This window comes from Coptis chinensis, chromosome 9, assembly GCF_015680905.1.
Source record: "Coptis chinensis isolate HL-2020 chromosome 9, ASM1568090v1, whole genome shotgun sequence".
Lineage (NCBI taxonomy): Eukaryota > Viridiplantae > Streptophyta > Magnoliopsida > Ranunculales > Ranunculaceae > Coptis > Coptis chinensis.
In genome coordinates, this window is record NC_141464.1 from 59,915,772 (window position 1) to 59,934,642 (window position 18,871).

At 36.2% G+C, this 18,871-nt stretch overlaps 1 protein-coding gene across 1 annotated transcript; it reads left to right on the forward strand.

Annotated features, from left to right (window-relative positions):
• Positions 1 to 9,199: 9,199 nt before the first annotated feature.
• On the forward strand, positions 9,200 to 13,574 carry LOC147477054 (uncharacterized). The gene has a single exon (XM_086584838.1). The coding sequence runs from the start codon at positions 9,267 to 9,269 to the stop codon at positions 10,185 to 10,187; it is 921 nt and encodes a 306-aa protein (XP_086440964.1). The 5' UTR covers positions 9,200 to 9,266; the 3' UTR covers positions 10,188 to 13,574.
• Positions 13,575 to 18,871: the final 5,297 nt, after the last annotated feature.

Below are 18,871 nucleotides of genomic sequence, written 5' to 3' on the forward strand. Positions count from 1 at the left end.
GTTTGCTAGCAGCTATCATCTTGCAAGAGATATGGGGGACGAGAAACAAAGCAAATTTTGAGGGCAAAACTCCTAACAGAGATAGTCTATTGAGGAAAGCTTATGCCAAGTGGAATAAGGGTATCCAAGCTTTCAGTGATAATCAGGGAGTGATTTCTTCTAACTCAACCTTCTCTAAATCATGGCTAGATACAAATAACAACTCAATTTTCCCCTTGGTTGAGGTAAACACTATTGTAATTAGATTTGATGCTACTTATTGTAGGGCTACGAGGGCTGCTGCAGCAGGAGCCTTGGCATGGGATGGGGAAGGAAAGCTATTGGGAGCAGCTACTCAAAGATTTGAAGTTGGAAGTGCAAAGGAGGCAGAGATGGTGGCGTTAGAAGTGGATGCCAAACTAGCTAGGAGCACAGGAGAGATGTCTTGTCTGTTTGAGGGAGAATGCAAACAAGTCATTATGGGATTACAAAACTCGAGTGATAAGAACTCTATGAACTGGAAGTTAAAACCTATTAGATGTATGATCCAGGGATTATGTAAGCCTTTAGTATTTTGCCGCTTTCACTGGATTAATAGACAGTTTAATGGAGAAGCTCACGACCTTGCAAAGTGGGCTTCCCATAACCAGGATGTAAGCTCTCTGCCCAGCTTTCTTTTGGATTGTAGTACTATACCTTTAATGCTTTAATGATATATATGACATGTTTCTATCAGGAAAAAAAAAGACTTCAATTTCACTATTCATTCTTCAATTAGAAGAGAAATAATTGTGAAGTACTTATAATAATTTTGATACCAGTGTAACATGCACAATCATCATGTGTGTTGATTTGCTAATAAATGAAATGAAAGAAACAATGGAAGATATGTCATTACCGAGATAATATGGACCACAAGAGTTTCAAGGCTATATGAGTTCCTGAGCATGTACATGATAGCAGCGGTGCAACTACTGCAAGTTTTGCAAATCCAAGTGTCCAGCTTCAAGTATTTTAGATTATTGAAAGGCATGGGTGACCTTGCCAACACTTCAGATGTTACTAAGACAAACTACAAAGAACGCAAAAGATAAACAAGAAATAGGTTATACATGAAGCAGAATATAAGTATATAGCTAAAACCTCAAGGGATCACATATAAAGGATACTCAGGAGAATTACAACTTTGCTCGTTTCATCCTTCTGGGCAGAAGCTTTCACCATCTACATTTTTTTTGCAGGCAAAATGTGAATATTATATATAATAATAAGGTTACAATATAGGGGTTAAGTGATAAAAGTAAAAACGATAGTTTTACCTACGAATAAGTTACGAGACTCAAATGCAAGTAAAACTAAAGCTATTTTCGATTTTAATAGGTTTATCAAAGTTTTCTACTTTCGAATGCTATCGCAATAGAGTTGGAGTAAAGATTCGTTCCACTCCTAGTTTTTTAGAATTCAATATTTTCTAAGGTTGTCAGTCTATCCAAAGTTAATAAGAGTATGAGGTGGATTATACTACGGTGGAATTTATACTAACAAAATATGATAATTCGAATATGGAATACTAAACTGACTATATGATAAGGAATTAGGGGGGATTGATTCCACCTTAACTCGACTTAATCAACTAACAAAGATTCATCGTGATCCAAATTTCACTGCTTTCGCATATCAAAATGGTATTTCTAATCCCTAATTATACATGGTAATCTCTACCAATTAATAACTAGCATGTGAAGCAACCAAACCCATTCTCATGGTGAACTAATTACGTTCTCTAATTGAATAGATTATCACGATGATTTCTAAGCTAACAAAATCAAGTTTTCATCAAGGCTTCCTCAACCCCCTCTAATGGAGGTTTAGCCTTTAGTCATTAAACTATCATTTCTAGTTGAATTTAAACAAGACATAATATAAAGATTGTAAATTTACTTATTTGAATTTAATGGAAATCTACTCATACAAGATTTAATTGAAACTAACAATGATAAATAACTAAATCTATGAATTGAAACTACAATGATTTAATGAAATGAAACTAGATTATGAAGAAGCAACTAATTTTATTGATCTAATAAATAAATTAACAATACTCATTCAAACTCTTGAAATTAAAACAAGATAATAAAACTAATTAATTAATGGAGTCTAAATCTAGATCTAAAACTATTCTCTAATGGCTACCTTAAAAACTAGTATATTTAAGAGTTAAGTCTTGAAATGGAAGAGACAAGATCCACTTTTTCGTGCATGGGCTGAGGAGCTATGTTTTGGGCCGGAAAATCGAGCCCAAAACCCAATTTCTTCAGTCCACAGAGGCCTTTTCAGCTGAATTTTGCTTCAATAAACTTTTCGTCCACTTCTGCTCCTCTGATTGGGTCGAGGTTTGGACAATTGGAAAGCTCTTTCTAAGACGGTCGTTTTGACATAAGGCAGGCCCAATTCCGAGGTCTAAGTCCAAAGATACGGTCTTTAGAAGTTTCTACCGACTTTTGTGCGCTGTTTCTGCCCGCATTGACTTTAACTTTTCAACTTTGACTGGGCTTTTTAAAGGCTTTTTCTCCTTGAATATTAGCCTTTAATCACATAACTTCTTAGCAACCACCCTTGCTCCTTTATCTCGCAAAAGTGACACATTTCTGCACATAATTGACTCCAATGCCTGAAATACATAAAAGCACGTAATCAACATGAACTCTTAGTTATTACTCGCATAATTGGTCTAAAAATATTATTGTTAAGGAGTTAAAACTACAGTTTTTGGCTCTTATCATTAAGCACCACCTAGGATAGATTAAGTTCCTACTTTGAATTCAAAAAAAAAATTCCATGAAGGTGATAAAGCTTTCATTCTAATTTCTAAACCATGTGTGTTTCTAGTAAGAGTAATTCATTTATATCTTGCTGGAATGTTTTTAGCCCTGGGTGGACGAGGAGTCGGATCAACATCTTTCCCCTTTGTCTTGCTTCCTTTCTTCTTCTGAATCTGCCATGGTTCCTCACCATCCTTTGAGTTATCCTCATCATCAGCATGCTCTTGCACCATCCATGCAGGCTTATACTTTTTCATTGCTATCGTCTGCCATGTTTCTTCACCATCCTCGACATTATCATCTTCATCTGCGAATTCAGCCCAATTTACCGATCTTAGAAGTGAATTTGTCTCATTCAATAATTTGAGCCTGTTTCCCTCTCTAGTAGTGGTAGAAGAATTGGGCTCAGTCATTCTCATCGTTGAAGAGGAATTGGGCTCTAAAGCTCCACTCTTCATAGTCCTCGCAGTGCGAGAATAAGAAATAGCTGCTCGACTATTCTCTTGCATCACAATTGTATCTTCAGCCATAGTAACTCTGAGAAGACTACACATAGTTGGAGAAACAGAATTTTCGACAGCTAGAGAGCAGTTAGTAGCTGTAACATCAGCTTGAGGTGCATTCAAAGGATGCACTGATTGCATTTCCACAGCTAGTGGAAGCAATGCAATAGCATCAATAACTATATTTTATGCTACCCCAACTTGTGCTATTGCATCATCATGATCAGTTCTAGCTTCTTGTGTTTGTGCATCTCCGGCCTCTAGATCCACCACATTTTCTGGTAATGTATCACCAGTACCAATAGAAATTGGAATAGGAATGGGAACACCCTGTGAGTCTTTGTCCCCACTAGTTCCAGCTTCCCGATTATTATTTTGCCGATTTATGTTCTCCTTCGATGATTTGCAGCTTCAGTAGCATGCTGATTTTCTTGCCTCGGTTCATTTTCCAGGTTTGTGTCCTTCTCATTTCTTATCTCTTTCTGTAGAGATTTACAATCGCTCATCAAGTGTCCAATTGACTTGCAATAGGAGCAAAATTTTGGAAGCCTTGAGAGTTCAATTTCCTGGATAAAGTCTTGTCCATCTGGAACTTCGACTTTAATCTGGCTTGGAATTGGTTTAGAAAGATCTAAATCAACTAGTACACTTGCATAAAACCCAAAATCTCTCGCCGTAGTTGTTTTATCGATTCCAATGGGGTAACCAATTTATCTACCCATAGCCATGAGTATTTAATAGTCCCAAAATTGTTGTTTTAGTTTAGGTAATTTAACCCACACCATTGCATGAGAAATGCGTTGGATTTCAGGATCAAAATTTGGCTTCCACTTTGTTAACATGAGAATTTGATTCTCAAATTTCCAAGGTCCTCCACTCCAAATTCTGACAAGATCTTCCTCACATGTAAGTCTAATCATGAAGTAACCTTTTCCCAATTGGGACTATTTTCCAAAGAACCTTTTGAAGCCATTTTTGCAAACAATAGTTCTAACGGTGTCTATGTTGATTTTTTGGAAATCAAGTCGACCTGCTAAACTGAATTTGCAGAATTGTAAACCTCTATCTATTGCTTGTTTTGGAATTCTTATAGATGGAATGTTACCTTTCATCCTAGGAATGGGTAACGCAGCTATATCGATTTCCATGGAAGCATGAGTTTTTACTTTTTCAGCAAAAGAGATTCTTCTATTGCTTGCATCGATGATCCATTAAGAGCATTTCCACCTAACCTTTCCGCCTCCTGAAAGACTGTTACAGGTATAGTTGGGTTTTCCAGTTCATACAAATCCATTATAAATCTTCAACTTTTGGACACAACCCGTGAAGATTGTACCAGAAGAATGAAGAATTTGTGAAGAGTAATTCTCTTTGAACTCAGATGTGAGGATTTGACCAGAGAGAGATTAATCAGTAGTAAAGGATAGAGGGATAGAGGGATTGAGTACTGTGGCTTACTTGACTTTACAACGAGTCGCCCAATAAAGGGACTCCATTGATAACTTTTCCTGAATCAACTTTCACCATCTACACTCATGCATTGATATGCATAATATTGGTTGGCTAAAAGCTTAAAATACAAATTCTACTAATTGTGAAGAAGAAATCCAAGATGGGAATCAAAATGTCAACTTAATATGGGCAACAATCAGGTAAAGTGGGCATATCTTGAAATGGTCTCTTGGTTTGAAATAAGTTGCATTGTTGCTTTCGTGAGTGGTGGAGCCGGGGGCCCGAGTGCATACTCGCTCACCCTCAACTTCACTGAAGAAAAAAAAATATAGTATCAGTCTAACCAGAAACCCAAACAAAAGAACACTTCACTTCTCCTCCCTAACTTCCTTCTCAATTATTCTACTAAAAGGTTTATACTTTTCTTGACTTCTTGTTGAGTAACTAGGTAAGCCTCACATTATTTAATTTCTTGTCTTCGTTTTGATCTTTTTGTACTGATTCCTAGACCATATTATTTAATGGAAACTCTTACTTAATTTCTTGTCGTGAATTCACTAAATACTTAGGTTTGCAACTGTAAGGGCAATTTGTCGGTTGTCTATTCTAGGTCCATTTCTGGTTGTATTTAGGAGATTTTGAGGGGAGTCAATGTGTTCTAGTGTTAATCATGGTTGTCATTATTGTGACTGCCAACTGAGACCTGAGGCGTGTTTAATTAAATGGTGGAGTTTACTTTTTTTAGACAATAGAGGTTGTGTTAGGGACTTAGGGATGAGTTTTTATGGCAGATGCAAGATCCCATCATATTGGTGTTCCTTATGAAGATTGAAGATGTTCCAACCCATGCTAGGGTGTTGGAAAATAATGACTGTAAATGTGCCTTTATGTGGATATGATGACTTTTGGTCAAAGGTTGTGGAATTGGACTCGTTACTTGTTAGTGAAGCTGGTAAACTCCGTATGTGATCTTGGTTAATGGGACGTTTGGTAGCTGCTAGAATTTTGTAGGTGTTTAAGAAGGAATTTGCACCGTGATCTTGTTCTACTAGTGTTTTCATTATATATTTGTTTAGTGTGGGTTTTAAAATGTTAAAATGCACCTATTGAGATCTTTTACTCTCGCAACAATGCTCTGCTTGCCAGTCCCCGCCTCAAGTTTCTGTAGAGGGTTGCATACCTTAGCGTTGGCATTTACCCGTTCACTTCAATATTCCTCGTTGTCTAGTTCTCTATTGTTTTCTACCGACTCTTGCCTTCTTCTCTGGACATTACATTTTAGAGACTCTTGATCCAATGTTCCTATTGTATCGTTTTATAAGATATTTGATGTTCGAAATATATTTGTTTTGTGGTTGGGTTAAGTTTGAATTATTAGTTAAAAGAAATTAGTTATTATTATTTCTTTGAATGTTTGGTTGTTTGGGTGGCTCACCCTTACTCAAATTCCTGGCTCCGCCACTGGTTGCACGATAATATCAAATGTGATACAGATCAAACAATGATTGTTCTCAAAAAGTTTGTGGTAGTAGCCTTGAGGCTTTGTCATTATGCAAATCTCACTTGAAAGATCCTGAAATAATTTCTTATATATATTTATACACCATTGTACTGGCTCTTCATCATATTTCATATATAATAAGTAAAACGAGAAAATATAGATTTGTATACTATTGAACTAGTTTTCAGCTAGAGTTTTAATATCATGAAGAACAAAAAAATAAGCCTAACAATTCATTTTTGCTCTTTCATTAACACAGAATAAAAAAGGAAAAAAGACTACCTCAAGGAAAAATGTGGTTAATGAGAGAGATTTCACATTGTAAAGCCCTATAAGAAACTTCATCATACGATTGACATCTTCAATTGTGCAAACTGGACCATCTAGCTTCCATCACCAATCATAGGCACATTTCCTGCATCAAATGCAATATCTGCAGTTTCTAAAGAAGAAAGGCTCTTCTCGAGAGAATATTCATGTGAGGCGTAATCAGTACAAGAGAACGTAACAAGGTTTGGAGCAGATACCATAATCTTACAGTTGGTAGGATCAAGATCACCTTTGAAGAAAAAACCTATATGTAAGTACTTGATTTGACGAGCAAAAATGATGAGGCTGCTATATTTTTCAAATTCACAATTCGCTAAAATCAAATTTTCCAAAACTGGGCAGCTGATAATAGTAAAATGAATAGTTTTACCTACGAAATAAAGCGATGAACTCTAAACGCAAGTAAAACTAAACTTGATATTTTGGGTCTATGTTTTATCAAAGATTCTACTCTCAAGTCTATGAGATATAGTGGAGTAGAGTGATTCGTTCCACTCCTAGTCCTTCCCATCTTTGTGTTCTCGCGTGTAAGTAATCTAAACTTAAAGTCTAATGAGAGATTTACTTAAAAAGGAAACTAGACTACGATGCAACTACCCCCTAAATGCAACTAGTCGGCGATGGGAATAACTAAGGGAATGCTACGTTGATTCGATGATAAGGAGTTAGAAGGGAATTGATTCCACCTTAACTTCGACTTAATCCTATTAACTACAAATCGTCGTAATCCGAATTGAATCTGCTTGCGGAACAATTGGTTCTTCCTAATCCCTAATTACACATGGCATTTCTACCAATTAATAACTAGCATGTGAACGATTAAACCCATTCTCATGGTGAACTAACGTTTCTAGAGTGGAAAGGAAATTACGACGAATCTACGTTAATCGGAATCAAGCTTTCATCAAGGCTTCTCAACCCCCTCTAATGGAGGTTTAGCCGAGAATCATTACGCAATCATTTCCGATTAAATTTAAACTAAACATGATATAAAGAATTGAAATTTACTTAATTAAACAATAATGAAATCTAATTTAATGACTAAAATGGAATAAGGACAGGAATTGAAATTGGATCTAGAAATGGAAATGACAAAAATCGAAGTTGATAGAAATACTACTTTATTGACCTAATCAAAATGAAGAACAAGATTCCAATGTTTAATCTAATACAATAATTGGATTTTGAAACTACACTTAATCAAAAACAATTAAATAAAACTAGATCTAGAAGCTATTTTAATGGCTACTTTCTATTCTAAGCTACTTTTATTTTCTAACCTAAAAATCTACCATTAACAAAGAATTAAGCTTTTGTTTTTATACTTTCAGATCCAAAAATCGTGCATGGGCTTGGAGCCATGTTTTGGGCCAGAGAATCAGGCCCAAAACCCAATTCTTTCAGTCCAGAAAGGCCTCTTCAGCTGCAGTTGGCTTCAACAGACTTTCCGTCCACTTCTACTCCTCTGATTGGTTCAAGGCTTAGACCATTGGAAAGCTCTTTCCGATCCGGTCGTTTTGACATAAGGTAGGCCCCATTCCGAGGTCTGAGTCCAAAGATATGTCCTTCGGAAGTTCTGCTGACTTTGTGTCTTTGTTTACCGCAAGCGTCGACTTTTCAACTTTTGACCGGGCTTTTAGAAAGGCTTTGTCTTCTCGAAACTTGGCCTTTAATCACGGAACTCCTTAGTAACCGACCTTTGCTCCTTTATCTCACTAAAGTGGCACATTTCTGCACATAATGAACTTTGAAGCTTGAAATGCATAAAAACACGTAATCAGTGTTAACTCTTAATTATTACTCACATAATTGGTCTAAAAGTATGACTGTTAAAGGGTTAAAACTACAGTTTTGGGCTCTTATCAGCAGCCTAAGAAAAGCTTGTCGAAAAAACTATCACCTTCAAAAATGATGTCTATAAGATGCAGAATTCTAAGAGCAGGTAAGTTTATGGAATCATTGAGATAAAGTGGCAAGGAATCTGAGTGCATATCAGGAGAAAAATCCAATGACAGAAATGTCAATGACTTGCAGTTTGACAGAAAAACAGGAAAGTCATACACAATCTCTAGGGCGAAATTGTAGATTGAGTTCTTGAACATTACATGAAACCACAATAGAGATCAATTCATTAGTTTGAGATGTATCAACAGAACAAATCACGCCAAGATAAATAATTTTTTTCAATTGCGGAGCTTTGGTGATGAGAAAAAACCTTTTTCACAAAATCGATGTAATCTTTATCACCTCTTTCGTTATAATCAAATGGGTCTTCGTCCTCCGAGTCAGTGGAGTCATAGGGAAAAAGTTCCCGGTCGAATCTTAGGGATGGGACAGTAATCCAGATGTATCTCCATCATTTAGATAAGACAAATGTTTGGACAACATATTGTTGGAAAATAAACCAAATTCAGTGTATAGTTGCTTCTAGAACCTAGTATTAATTAGTGCATGTATCTAGTAGTAAATGAATGTACTTAAGTAATCTAAGAGTCATTCATGAATCTAGATGTTTCTAAGTCCCTATATATACCTATGTAAGTTTTTCATTTTAGAAGGAGTGAAATTTCTAAGTAATCAGAGAGTTTCTAGTTTGTGTGCTCTGCTCTTGTTTGTTAGTGAGTAATCAGAAACTCACCTCATTTCCAACAAAGTGGTATCAGAGCCACAGTGGAAAAGATGGCTAATAGGATGATGCCATTTCAGTTTCCTCATCTCACAAAGGAGAACTACGAGAACTGGAGCATCCAGATGAAAGCATTGCTGGGATCGCAAGATGTGTGGGATATAGTAGAGAAAGGCTATACTGAACCACAAAATGAAGCAGCTCTAGAACCAAATGACTTCACTAGTCTAAGAGATTCCAGAAAGAAAGATAAGAAGGCACTCTTTCTTATCTATCAATCTTTGGACGAATCTGCATTTGAGAAGATCTTAAGTGCACTTAATTCAAAACAAGCATGGGACACTTTACATAATTCATTCAAAGGAGCGGAGAAGGTGAAAAAAGTGCGCTTACAAACTCTTCGAGGAGAGTTTGAGTCCTTGCATATGAAGGAATCAGAACCTATTTCTGATTATTTTTCCAGAGTTCAAACGGTGGTGAATCAATTGCAAAGAAATGGCGAAAATTTAGAAGACGTTCGAGTGGTGGAAAAGATACTTCAATCTCTTGATTCAAAGTTTGGTTATACTGTGGTGGCCATAGAAGAATCCAAAGATCTGGATACTATGACGATTGATGAGTTGATGGGATCTTTAAAAGTTCATGAAGAGAGACTTCTTAAGAAGAAAGCGCATGAATCATCTCTTGAGCAAGTGATGCACTCAAAGCTCTCATTGACAAAAGAGCGTGATGAAGCTAGTAACCAAAATCAGAGAGGTAGAGGTCATGGACGCGGTCGTGGCCAAGGAAGAGGAAGAGGTCATGGAAGAGGAAGAGGTTTTAACACCTCTGGTCATGATGAAAGGAAGGATTTTTATAACACAAGAGGACATGGCAGAGGCAATTTTCAAAGGTCTCGAGAAAAATCGCAGAAACAATGTTACACCTGTAACAAATTTGGTCATGAAGCCAAAGAGTGTAAGGATCATATCTAATGCTACAATTGTGACAAGTATGGCCATTATGCATCGGAGTGTAGAAGCAATGACAATGTTGTAGAGATGGCTAACTTTGTTGAGGAGAATGCGAAGGTTGAACACACTTTGTTACTTACCTACCAAGGTGAAAGAAGCAATGAACCAGGTAATTGGTATCTTGATACGGCAGCAAGCGATCCACATATTTGGAAAGAAGAACCCCGCTCGTGGAGCTTAATGAGTTGGTGCGTGGTTCGGTCACATTTGGGAATGGCTCGAAGGTACCAGTTAGAGGCAAAGGCAAAATTCCATTTCGTTTGAAGAATGGAGAGCAACAATTCATTTCCGATGTCTATTATGTTCCAGATATGAAGAGTGATATTCTAAGTCTCGGGCAACTTCTAGAGAAGGGTTATGATATTCATTTGAAAGATTGCAAACTCTCCATAAGAGATAAACACAGAAAATTAATCTGCCAAGTTCCTATGACAAGCAATAGGACGTTTCAATTGTTAATATAGAATGAGGTTGTGCAATGCTTGAAAGTGTGTGAAAAAGACAACTCATGGTTGTGGCATATGAGGTATGGCCATCTAAATTTTGAAGGCTTGAAGTTGTTGTCTAACAAATGCATGGTGAAAGAACTGCCTTCTATAGATAATCCGGGGCTTTTATGGAAAGGTTGTTTACTTGGTAAGCATCCAAGAAAGAGCTTTCCACAAGAAGCTACATTTAGAGCAAGGAAGCCCCTGGAATTGGTGCATACTAATGTTTGCGGGCCAATCAAACCCGTTTCGCTTGGTCAGAATAGATACTTTCTTGTGTTCGTTGATGACTTTACACACAAGACATGGACATACTTCTTGAAAGAAAAATCAGAAGTGTTCTCCAAATTTAAAAGATTCAAGTTGCTTGCTGAGAAAGAAAGTGGAGCTGAATTGATTGCTTTAAGGTCTGACCGAGGTGGCGAATTCACTTCAAAGGAATTTGAAGAATTTTGTGAAGATAATGGCATTCGGCGGCCTTTGACTGCGTCATATACACCACAGCAAAATGGTGTGGCTGAAAGAAGAAATCGTACCATAATGAACATGGCTAGGAGTATGTTAAAGAGCAAGAAAATGCCTCGACAATTTTGGGCAGAAGCCGTTGAATGTGCTACCTAGTTGTTGAATCGTAGTCCAACCAAGAAGGTGTGGCGTAAGACTCCACAAGAATCGTGGAGTGGAATGAAGCCAAGCATTCATCACCTACAGGTTTTTGGATGCATTGCTTATGCACATATACCGGATCATAAACGAACTAAGCTTGATGACAAGAGTGCTAAGTATGTCTTCATTGGCTATGATTCTCGAGCTAAAGGATATAAGCTATATGATCCGATCTCAAAGAAGTTGGTCATTAGTAGAGATGTGGAGTTTGATGAAGAAGCTTCATGGGACTGGAATGTTCCAAAAGAAGAGAAGTATGATTTTCTCCCTTTCTTTGAAAGTGAAATGGAGGAACTGCAAGTTGGCGAAGAAGTCCATGAGCCACAAACTCCAATTACTCCTCATTTTCAGCCACAATCTCCCGTCTCTCAAGGAGATTCCAGCTCAAGCGTGGGACCAAGAGGCAGAAAACATATAAAAGATCTTTATGAGGAGACCGAAGAGATTGAAGGTTGTTTATTTGCGGATAGTGAAGCAATTGATTTTGAAGAAGCTGTGCATGACAAAAGATGGAAAGGAACCATGGATGAAGAAATAAACTCAATTGAAAAGAATCATATGTGGGAGCTAGTTGAGCTTCCAAGAGGACAGAAAGTAATTGGAGTTAAATGGGTGTTCAAAGCAAAAAAAGAATTTTAGTGGAGCAATTGAGAGATACAAGGCAAGATTGGTTGCGAAAGGGTACAATCAAAGATCCGGAATAGATTATGTTGAAGTATTTGCTCATGTTGTTCGTATGGAGACCCTAAGGTTAATCATTTCCTTGGCAGCTCAAAACAAATGGAAAATAGCACAGATGGATGTTAAATCTGCCTTCCTGAACGGCTACCTTCAAGAGGAGGTCTATGTGAAGCAACCAATGGGTTATGTTCGAAAGGGTCATGAAGACAAGGTGCTGAAATTGAACAAGGCTTTGTATGGACTAAAACAGGCTCCGAGGGCGTGGAATAGCAGAATTAATCAATACTTTGAAGGCAATGGTTTTCATAAATGTCCATATGAACATGCTCTTTATTCCAAGAGGACTACAGATGGAGATATTTTGTTTGTTTGCTTATACGTGGATGACCTAATCATTACGGGAAATAATCCCAAGATGTTCAAGGGGTTTAAGGAGTCCATGGTTCACGAGTTCGAAATGACAGACATCGGTCTCATGTCTTACTTTCTTGGCATAGAAGTGAAGCAGCTGGATTAGGGAATATTTATTAATAAAGAAGGATATGCAAGAGAGGTCCTCAAGAAGTTTAAGATGGAAAACTGCCAGGATGTTTCTACCCCCGTGGAGTGTGGTCACAAGTTGTCCAAGTATGACGATGGAGAAAAAGTTGATCCTAGTGCTTTCAAGAGTTTGGTTGGAAGCCTACGGTATCTTACTTGCACCAGATCTGATATTCTCTATGGTGTTGGACTAGTCAGTCGATATATGGAAGAACCTAAGTTCTCACATATGCAAACAGCCAAGAGAATCCTTCGGTACCTCAAAGGTACGACTAGTCATGGATTGTTCTATTCTAGTTGTAGCGATTTTCAGCTTGAAGGTTTTTCAGATAGTGATTGGGGTGGTGATTTGTTTTGTACATGGAAGAAACCGCTTTCACTTGGTTTTCGAAAAAACAGCCTATAGTTACTCTTTTTACTTGTGAAGCCGAGTATGTAGGCATCAAGTGCGGTATGTCATGCGATGTGGTTAAGGAAGCTTCTCAAAAAGCTTCAGGTGCAGGAAGAAGAACCTACAAAGGTCTATACTAACAATAGATCTGCTATTGCATTGGCAAAGAACGCATGTTACATGAAAGGACTAAGCACATCGATACTCGTTTTCATTTTATTCGGGAGCACGTGAAGAATAACAACATCGAATTGGTTTATGTCAAGACCCAAGATCAGGCTGTAGACATTTTCACAAAACCCTTTAAAATTGATGTTTTCAACAAGTTGAAGAACATGCTGGGAGTGGTTGATGGAAGAGAATTTGGTTTAGGAGGGGATGTTGGAAAATAAACCAAATTCAGTGTATAGTTGCTTCTAGAACCTAGTATTAATGAGTGCATGTATCTAGTAGTAAATGAATGTACTTAAGTAATCTAAGAGTCATTCATGAATCTAGATGTTTCTAAGTCCCTATATATACCTATGTAAGTTTTTCATTTTAGAAGGAGTGAAGTTTCTAAGTAATCAGAGAGTTTCTAGTTTGTGTGCTCTGCTCTTGTTTGTTAGTGAGTAATCAGAAACTCACCTCATTTCCAACACATATTTCATATCGATGAAAGAGAGAATGTAGAAAAGAATGGATTCAAGTAAGTTGCTGATTATATCTCTACTTTTCTTTTTCCTTTCATTGTCATCACCATTTCCCACGGATGAATGGAGTTCTTTCCTTGCCTCGATGTTCACCTAGTTCACAATTTAATATACATTTCATAAACTATTGAACAATTTTCCGTAAAAGAAAAATATAATCATTTGAACTATTAACTAATAACTATGAACCCAAAATCAAGTTTCCAAACTACTACGGGATAACGGGAGTAACACTTTCAATCCTAAAGTACCACACAATTCTTACCAAAACTAATAAATAAATATGTTGTAACACTGCATAGTTTCTCTTAAATAAGCATAAAAGTGTCATAGTTTCTCTTAAAGAATAAGTTAAACACCAAAGCTCATCAAATAAGAGGACTTACACAGTAAAAACTAGATTGGTTGGAAATGCAACTGATTTTTTTTTTACCCACACTCAGAATTACCATAGAATAGAGACCCCCTCCCATTTGGCCCTTTCCTTCAAATCATTTTCTGGGTGTGAATTTGAACAGAACCAAGTAAAGAAATGGATGGCCCCCAAAACTTCTATGGGCTGACAATTAATAAGGCCCAAAATGTATTTATGTCAGTCAGATATATCATGCAACGAAAATCTTTAAAGCTGTGTTTGATAGGAGCTATGGCAAAGACAAATTTTGTCGCCATTTGCCAATGGCAAATTTGTCATGGTAATCAAAGTGGCAATTGTAAATAGTTTGTGGCAAATCTAGATTTGTTGCTATTTGATTACATGGTAGCAAATAGTTTGTGGCAAATTTGTGTATAATTTGCTGTGAGAAAATTTACATAGCTCTCCCCTTAGTAAATTTTGCCATCAAAATCATGGCAAATCACTAGTTGTGGCACAACTCAAAAACATTTGCCACATGTAAGAAATCATATCAAACAGTGGTAAATAGTGGCAAATGTGTGAATAGTGTTATTTGCTATAATTTGCATTTGCCACAGCTCCTATCAAACACAGCCAAATATCGGTCTATCGGCACATAGCTGACTACTGTTAAATAATTATTACAGAACTTGTGTTGAAATAATTCAAATAGGCATTGCATTAATCAACAATGAAGCTACAATATCTTGGGTACCGTCAGAATAACACACTAACAATATTCGCGCCAAATTGTAAATGACTTTAAGGACTTGCGGAGGCACAGGATATTACGTTGGCCTTAAACACTCTTGGTTCATGTCTTTCCATAAGTTTGTAACCTTCTCTACTATCATTTCAAGTGCCTCTGATTCTGATACTCCACAATCATAATAAGTTTGTGGACGGGCAACTGTTTGCTGTCCACAAGACCTTAGCTTATGATTGGTAGAGTGGCTGCCCAAAAAAACTATTAAACTGAACAAAAATGGATTTAACCAATAGAAATGTGCGTGGACAAGTTTGTCCACAAATTCGGACTCCTCCACAATCCCTCATACAACATGTTACGTTCGAAAGAATGAGTCCTCTCTTTTGCTCCCCCTTAAAAGCATATCTTATCAGCAATGCAAGTATATTTGGATGAATAAAGAAATTACATGTCTTATCTTAAAGAAAGAAGAGCTTATGTTCATGCATGATTGAAAATATTGAAATCCTTAAATTAAAAATATTGGCAAGAAAACAGATTTGGGAAAGGAGAATTTATTCTCCAAATTCCAGTCATATATAAGGATCAATGAGCTAGATTTAACATTTAAATTTTTATCAACAAATTAAAATTGGATTAGATTATATAGTTTAAACGCGTTCTCTAATATATAATAAAACGTTTAGGTTATAATTTTTTATTTCGAATTGGTAGCAAATGTACTTATGTCTAGGGTTTGAATTAGTACATTTCTAACTACACTTTGAATCTAACATCTAAATTTTTACCAACATATTAAAATTGGATTAGATAATATAATTTAAACCCATTCTCCAATCTATAATAAAACGTTTGGGTTTACAATTTTTTATTTTAGAATTAGTAGCAATTTTGCTTATGTCTAGGTTTAGGGTTTGAATAAGTATAGTTCTAACTAGACTTTATTTGAATCTAACATCTAAATTTTTACCAACAAATTAAAGTTGGATTAGATGATATAATTTAAATCCATTTTCCATTCCATAATAAAATATTTTGGTTATTATTTATGATTTCAGAATTGATATGTAGGAACTGTACATATGTTTAGGGTTTAGACCAACACAGTTATAAGCTTCTAACTATACTTTGAATCTAGCATCTAACATCTATTACATTTGGAAGTTAATATTCATTATCTAATCTAACACCTATTTTATTATATATTAAAAAAAAAACCTTGTAAAGGTATCAAAATTTGAGATTCCTCGATCTTCCCAATTTAGGGTTTAAGGTTTAGGGTTAGACATATCGATATTTCAATATTTCACCCAATTATTTCAATATTTCAATATAAATTCAATGTTTCATCCAATTATTTCAATAAAAATTCAATATTTCACCATATTGTCATTAACTAATATATACTATCAAAATACACAACCTTAAAATACAACTACATACCATTAAAATACACACCCTAAATATAACTACATTCTCCTCTTTCTCCAATCATCTACATCTACATTTTTAACTCAACTCAACTTTTTTCTACTTCTCAACTCTCAATACCTTCACTTCTTACCTCATCTCAAATGGAAGATCTATCATTACCCAACTCTCATATGAATGATTCATCACAATATAACATCCCATATCTCAATGTTAAAGAAATTGATGAGTATATAGTCACTACACCGGAATTTGAGAAAAAGGACGCACTTTTAGGACTATTTTCCCGTCTCTAATAAAGTATGAGCAATACCGTCTTAAATCGTTTTGTGCTAGTCGTATTGGTTCATTATGTTGGCAAAAAGACTTTCCTTTCTGTCCCATATTAAGGACGAGACAAGGTGTCTGTTAACTTTTCACAGACCGTCGTAGTTGGTTTTCCCACTCTTTCTCACAAGCCCGCCCAATATTTGCACTAAGCCCGCACTAAACCCAAAAGGCCAAAACTAAAACAAAACGGCAAGAGTGAAGCTTCCGTGGGACGGTGGGAGTGCTCTGATAGTTTTGGTAGTGAAGGCCTCGGTCGAAGTGCAAGAGCTTTACCTCTCTCTGTCTCAAGATCGGCAAGAGCTAGAGCTGCATCTCTCTGAAGCTTTGGTAACCATCTCTATCTCTTTCAACAAGTTTCAATTTTGTTTAATGTCGTAATTGTTTAACCCCAATTTCCGATGGTTTCACAATTGTTTTTCTTTTTTTATAATTTGCTCAATTTCTTATGTTAGTAAGATTGCCTACGGTTGCTTCATTATTTAAAATGCAGAAACCAATCTCTTTGTTCTAATATTTACCATTGTTGTCTATTATTTTATTTTCTGGCTGGATTGAATTGTGTGTGGGTTTTGTAAGTATACTACCCAGTTCTTAACACAAATGAATTTTGTTTTTTTCCCTTAAAATACGAAATGGATGAAACAAGCTTATAAGTACAATGTGTTTTCTGGTTGCATAGATTCCAAAGTTTGAAACTTTGTTGAAGCCTCATTAGTAAGTGGGATAGTTCAATGGTAATATGCGCTAGGGTTGTATCTAGAGTTGGATCAGCCTTGCGGAAATTTACTTTGATTTTAGCGCAAATGACAATTGACAAATGTTGTCTGGAATAATGAAAAACATTTGTGTAAAAGTATCTCCCAAGTATCAACTATCAACTGCCTAAGGCAGTAGTGCAGGGCCTACAGCGGTACAGCCTATATGCCAATTTAAGGAAGAAATAAACAGATAAAAGGTGAAAAGGAAAGGGAAAGGGAAAAGAAAAATGTGAAGTTGAGAATTTGTGTGTTATACACTAATTATATTGTTGCTTAAAGTGGAAACTCTATTGTTAAAACAACGCGTGATATATCCTTTTGTCATTCAGAACTCTTCTCTTCTCAAGGCCTTCTTAAACCAATTAAGTTTAAAGAGAACCTTGCTTAGCCTTCAACACAAGTAAAATATTATGTATTATCAGATGACTGTTTTTCATCTGAAACCAAACAGCGAAGGATGAAAAAACTTGCCTTTGAATCATCGAGTTTCCATCCTTTTAATTAGTAATTATCCTTTTCTTAGATCCCTTCAACCAATGATTTTAAACAACTCTGCATAGTGATATAGGTAACATAGAATACGAAATAGCCTCAACTAGGTATCAGACCTACGTAATTCCATAGTGACATACACTTCTCCTCCATGACATACACTCTGCCTCTCCCTTACCCTCTGTAACTTGTTCCATCTAAAAACAGTTTTCTGCTTCTCTTCTTCATCTATTTTTCTAGTCAACATACCCGTTTAGAGTCATAACAGAAAAGTTTCAAGCTAATAGTGAGTGATAAACTGTTCTTTGTGATAGGTTGCAATTGTCTTGATTGAGCATCAACATCATCAAAATCACCTTAATGATGAGATGATAATAAACCAAAGACTAGGGTCACAGATCAAACATTACAACTTACGCTACTAGACAAATGAAGCTAAGAGAGTTCCTCTTTGAATAGAAACCAACAGATTTGTTGGGGGATAAAGAAAGAAAGAGGCTTGGAGATGAGATATACGTTGGAGACGAGAGTCTAGATGGATGTTAACTGTGAACAACTCTGTAGCTTGGGAAGTGATTAGATTGAATCAGATCCACTCATCCACCACTTTTATTTTCAGAAATCTCCTTCTTCAAACACTTGAATTTAAACAGATCTGCTTAACCACCTTTCTTTCAAAAATAACCGAGGATACAAAGTAGTCTCATCTATGATATATTCTCAGAACTGCCATAATAATGAAAAAAACAACTTAGCAAACCTTCCAGGTCTCTTTAAAGTAATTGAAAATCATAATAGAAATATGAAAGAGAGGGTAAACCATATAGAATTCGGAAAGAAAAGGGAAACCCTGTAGAACTAAGGAAGAACGATAGGTCGAGGAAATGTTTTGAAGAAAGAGGGTGGCTTATCCATGAGTGGCATATCATGTGACTGAGAAAGAGTGTATCATTAAAGTAAACGATCAAGAACATATTATCACCCTTTTTGTTTAGAAGTTGGTAGGCTGCAAATGAAAATGAGGAACTTAATGGTACTTCGTAACTCGGAAGACAACCCAATTGTGCACA